At 38.6% G+C, this 6,000-nt stretch overlaps 1 protein-coding gene across 2 annotated transcripts in view; it reads right to left on the bottom strand.

Annotated features, from left to right (window-relative positions):
• Positions 1–805: 805 nt before the first annotated feature.
• Positions 806–6,000, bottom strand: part of LOC133649763 (jhy protein homolog) — a 44,598-nt gene continuing 39,403 nt past the window's right edge. For both annotated transcript variants that reach the window (XM_062046420.1, XM_062046419.1), the window contains exon 8: positions 806–3,198. In XM_062046420.1, the coding sequence (XP_061902404.1) occupies positions 2,995–3,198 (204 nt within the window). In that variant the 3' untranslated portion in view covers positions 806–2,994. The remainder of the gene's footprint in view (positions 3,199–6,000) is intronic.

The raw sequence follows: 6,000 nt of genomic DNA, 5'->3' as shown, positions 1-6,000 counted from the left end.
TGGTTTGTTCTGTGTCGTGTTTGTGTCTCCTCTCAATTGCTCTGTTTATTGCAGTTCTGAGTGTTGCTGGGTCGGGTTTGGTTTTGGAATTGGATTGCATTGTTATGGTATTGCTGTGTATTGTTTTGTTGGATTAATTAATTTAAAATAAAAATAAAAAAATGTAAACAAATTTAAAAAATAAAAAAATTTAAAAAACGATTTTTTAAAAATGAGAATCGATTCTGAATCGCACAACGTGCAAATCGCGATTAGAATTCGAATCGATTTTTTCCCACACCCCTAATATGTATCTTCACACTTTGTTATATTTTTGTATGTGTTTTTTAGCTGTGTTTTATACCCCCCAAAAATACTTAATTTACCCTGTCAATGTCCATATTATATATATGTGTGTTTGTGTTCTATCTATTCATACCAAATCCAAGCATTTTAGCTTTGCTTAAAAAAAACAAGTCTGTTTCCATCAAACCAATTTGTTCAATTGTTTTATTAGCTCTTGCGTGTTATATATATTGTCGGTTAAACAGTCCCAGTATTGACCCTTGGGGTACACCACACACTATATCTCAAGATGAAGATGTACAGTATGTTCTCTTAGCACCACAACTTGCATCGTATCGTGTTCATTATGTATGCTTTTTATCCAGTTAAAAAAACAACTGCAATTTTGTTACTCTTATAGCCAGACCTGTGTGTTTATTTCTGTACCTCACAGTTTAAATCAGCTGACCAGACACGTCCTCACCTCTGCTGAAACCGTCAGGTACAGAAATAAACACACAGGTCTGGCTATAAGAATAACAAAATTGCATAATTTTTGAAGACCTAATGAACCTCTCTGGATTAAAAAAAAACAACTATCAACGGTCCGAAAGCGGCTTGAAGATGGTCTGTAAAACATAATTACTGTAAAATGTTGACCAAATAACCACCATTAAATGTTATGTAGACCACAAGGAAGTGTTTTAAATGTAAAAGAACATCAAAATATGACCCCTTTAAGTTCAAAGACAAGCATACCACCAAGCTATCCTACTTACAAAATGTCTAAAAAGTTTGGAAATGACCAGATAAAAATCGGGTGTAGTAAAATAATTTTGTGGTGGTTTCATGGCTGACTGTTTTTAGTGTGACAAACTGAAAATCAAGTGTTTCAGACAAACAAATCCACAAACAACAAAAAGCTACACACCATATATTGCTTTCCTCTCTGTTTGACAAGACAATAACCAAGATGGGGAAATAATGATTTCACCCTAGCAGATTGTGTAAGTTTACATCATAACAAAGCTATGAACAGCCAATTTTTGGGAGTTTTATTTTTGAAATAGGTGAAAGAATATTGTAAAAACAAAAACATTAAAGCATCTTAATTAACGTATTTGATTGCGTGAAATAAGTAATTTTTGTTCACCAACCAAAATGTAGCAAACTTTTTTGTCATTTGTCAGCAGGGTCTCAGGATATCCTTTACAGATAATTTCCAAATCATTCCGGTTTTAAGGCTGTCACTTGGCAACTTAAAGTTTTAGCTCCCACCATAGATTTTTTATGGGATTAAGGTCTTGAGACTGGTGTGCATCTTCTATAACCACTCCTTTGTTGTCGTGGTCCATTCACAACTTATCTTCAGTGTTCTGGCAGACACCAAAAGATTTTCAGCTCATACATGGCCCCGTTTATCAGACCCTCAATCCAGTGAAGTCTAAGATGTTCTACCCTTAGTAGAGAACCAGATTCAGATCATTATAGTCCCACCTCCATGTTGAACAGTGGTCTTCTTGGGGTCATATGCAGCATTTCCAAACATGATAAGTCAAGGTCATGTGACAGAGCAAAACTTTGGTTTCATCTGACCATGTTTTCCAAGCTCTTCTCTGGATCATGCAGGTTTTTAAATTTCGGTGCCTTTACATGTGCATGCCTTTTGAGCAGGGGTACCTTGTGGTCAAGTTGAGTTACACAAAATGTTTATGGTGACTGTTGTCTCAGCTCTCACTAATACACTCATCAAATTTACGAGCTTCAGGGCGCACCTAAATATGATCCGCAGCCACCTCATTTTTGGACTGTACATATATTGGCCAAAGTCTATAATAATAATAATAATGGATTAGATTTATATAGCTGTAGGTGTACACATTGAAACAATCCACACAAACGTTTGTGTTCATTCACAAATTTTACACAATACAGTGCCTATGACACGGCTTAGAGTAGCCTGAAGTCATCTTCTTTGGTGCGTGGCAGTCATTTAGTGGTGGGGGTTTTCCGTTCCATGCAGCGGCTGTTTCCTTTTTTGACGGCCGTGTCAATCGTCTTCAGCTTCAGGCATTTCAAACGTGTCTCTATAACGATGGTGAGTCCATAACGCTAAATGGCTGACTGAATGATTGTGTCAGTCAGTTTGATATAATGTAAGCAATTTTATTTGTCTGATGTGACGAGGCTAAATTAATTGGTGGCATGTGAAGCTCGTGAACCGGTAAAAATCCATAAATTAGCCGCAGCATTGTATAAAGCGCAAGGTTCAAAGCCTGGGGGAAAATGTAGCGCTTTATAGTGTGGAAATGATGGTAATTCTGGGCAGCTCAAACAATTTTCTTAGAATTATCCTCATTCCAAAGTGAGATATTGCAAGAAGCTCCCAAGAGAGGGCAACATACTATCGTCTTAAATGCTCTTCTTCCGGAGTTCGTAGCTGAAGGGACAGGACTAATTTTAGTGCTTCATGCACATAGCCAGTCTGTAGTGTTCAGAATTATTGTGGTTGCAGGGGGATCAAATACATATATAACCCAACCCAATACAATTTTAATCATAAGATTCTGTTAATATTGTGTCTGTAAAATACACCTACCATAAAGTTATGAACTTGTCATGTCTTTGTGTGGGGAACAAGGGATCAAAAATCCCTTTACATTCATTATGTGTTAATTGCAGCCATAACTAACTACAGCTTGTCTTCGACAAGATGATTTGCAGATGCCCTCAAGTAACTTGCACTTTTCTGAAGACTGCATCCTTTTCTTCTTGGTGGCGTTTCATCAGAAGATCCACTGTGGCCAGATGTGCAGTGTCCCAGTCTTTGAAGGAAGTAGTGTGTCCGGTGGACCCTCCTGACTGTTGATTGGGACTTGATTTTGACTGTGGCTGAACGAGTGGCTTAGCTATGGTCTTAGCATACTCCAAAGCCTTAGAGTGACACAGAGAAACATCACAACATGCAGAGTTTCTTAAATGAATCCATAATCATCCACAACTATTACACTTAAACATTGATATCTAACAAGGTAATGAGACCTTATGATCAGCATATTTACATAGTTTTGTCAAAATAAAACATTTTAACATTCAGTACTATATTTGTAATAATAATTAACATTCCCTCCATCATCCATCATTTGAATTTGGATGATTACGGTTCCTCGACCAATTGTTTATAAATTCCAGATTATTTTGCTTACTTTCTGCCATGAAGTGGTTCCATCTAGACTTCTTAAAGTTTACTAAGCACTTATTTCTTGTGTTGTTACCAGCTAGTTTAGCGGCGAGCTTAGCGATTAGCTTGCCTGCTCTTGCTTGCTCTCCCTATGTGTGTAACATGTTTTTAGTCCTTTGGTCCTGCAGAGAAATGAATACTTGTAAAAACTTTAGTTTATTTGCCGCAATGGAGGATTATAGGCTTCCGGTTGGCTGGCTGACCATCTTGTATAGGAATCAATGTTTGAAAAATTGTACGGTTACGACAAAATCGGGACGTACGTCCTGGTTCCTATCGATGCACAATGCCCAAACCTACAACTACCGTAATTTCCGGACTATAAGCCGCTACTTTTTCCCCTCGTTCTGGTCCCTGCAGCTTATACAAGGGTGCGGCTTATTTACGGCCTGTTCTTCTCCGACACCGACGAAGAGGATTTCGGTGGTTTTAGTACGCAGGAGGAAGACGATGACACAATGATTAAAGACTGACTTTTCATATACCGGTAGGCTGGTTATTTTGATAACATACAGGCGAGCCCTTTGTATTACTTTGCACCGTTGTATTATTTGTACTCTGCACAAATGCTGTTCGCCATGTCAAAGATGTGAAAGTTTGATTGAATGATTGAAAGATTTATTGTTAATAAATGGGACGCTTTGCGTTCCCAAACAGTCATCTCTGTCCCGACAATCCCCTCCGTGGTAGCAGGAACCCCTATATAATACGGTAATTACACATCAAAACCCTGCGGCTTATAGTCGGGTGCGGCTTATATATGGAGCAATCTGTATTTTCCCCTAAATTTAGCTGGTGCGGCTTATAGTCAGGTGCGGCTTATAGTCCGGAAATTACGGTAACTTAATGACAGATCCTCTTCAGTTTGCAGCACAAGAAGAGGCATCCACAATGCCAACAAATACATAATTGACACAGTCCATGAACATTTGCACAGCCGTAATAAATCGTCCAGACTCTTTTTTGGAGACTTTGCCTCAGTATTCAACCCTTCAACTTCATGTCCTGGATAACAAAACTCTCATCCTACTTCCACTTGGACGACCAGCTCATCCTGTAATTTCTGGATTTTCTCACCCACAGGACTGAGAGTGTATGTAAACAATATTTTCTCCGACATATGACACACTTCAACTGACTCCCCGCAAGGTTGTGTGCTTTCCACTTTGCAGTTCATCTTCTACACCGATGACTGCAGATCCACACATCCATCAGAAATATGCTGATGACACAGTCCTCCTGTCCCTGCTGCCAGACTGCATAGCCGATCTTTATTTGTTGAAGGAAATATTAATTTGTGCAATTGCTTGATTTTAGTGAGGTAAGTACACGATCATAGTCATGAATGTAATGGTAATAATAAGTGACTTAATAATTTATTTCGATGTTTCAATTTTTGCCCTTGGTTTCCTTATTTTCGAGTTGAGCAAATAATTTTAACTTTGGTGCATCCCTAGTGTGTACATTTTTAGCAACAGGTGTACAGACAGCACTGTTATTTGAGGGACTTTGTTGTCCTGAACTTGAATTTCTGATGCTCAAATACAGACCATACAAGCTCCCTAGGGAGTGATCTGAGGTGTTCTTCACAAGAGTTTATACCCACCCCAGTTTTAATGCTAAGATAGCCATGGGAAAACTGTGTGCTGCCATTAGTAGGTAACTGAATTGACTGTGTGGGACTTTAATCAAACCAACCTCAAGACTGTTCATTTCACAAAAACATTGCCACCAAAACTAGGCCAAAGGGAACACTGAGTAACATGCCTGAAGCATACAAGGCACGACCATCATCTTAAAGGGCCACCTCTCCGCATCCCCTCATCAGCAAAGCTAAGCCTCTTGTACTAATTTACACTGACACTACAGCCAATAGAACCATGTCATCTCAAATGTTTTCTGGATAAGTTTTTCTCCACATCGTGATCACATACTTTTTTTATGAGACTGTTAGAGTATACAGTGCATGGGGAAAGTATTCAGTCCTCCACTTTTTTCACATATTGTTATGGTACAGCCTTATTCCAAAAATTTTATAAATACATTTTGTCCACAAAATTCTACAGACAATATCCCATAATGACAATGTGAAAAGTTTGTTTTTGTTTTTTATTTAAAACACACATGTACATAAGTATTCACAGCTTTTGCTCAATACTTTGTTGATGTACCTTTGTCAGAAATTACAGCCTCAAGTCTTTGAATACAATGCCACAAGCTTGTCACACCTATCTTTGGGTAGTTTCGCCCATTCCTCTTTGCAGCACCTCTCAAGCGCCATCAGATTAGATTGGAAGCGTTGGTTTTTCATCCAGGATGTCTCTATATTTTACTGCATTCATCTTATTCTAGTCAGGGAGGTGAACAAGCACCCGATGGTCACTCTGTCAGAGCTACAGCATTCCTCTGTGGAGAGAGCAGAACTTTCCAAATGGACAATCATGTCTGCAGCAATCCACCAATCAGGCCTGTATGATATAGTGGCCAGAAAGAAG

Source organism: Entelurus aequoreus, linkage group LG05 (assembly GCF_033978785.1).
Source record: "Entelurus aequoreus isolate RoL-2023_Sb linkage group LG05, RoL_Eaeq_v1.1, whole genome shotgun sequence".
Taxonomy (NCBI): domain Eukaryota; kingdom Metazoa; phylum Chordata; class Actinopteri; order Syngnathiformes; family Syngnathidae; genus Entelurus; species Entelurus aequoreus.
This window is presented reverse-complemented; position numbering and strand designations above follow the sequence as displayed.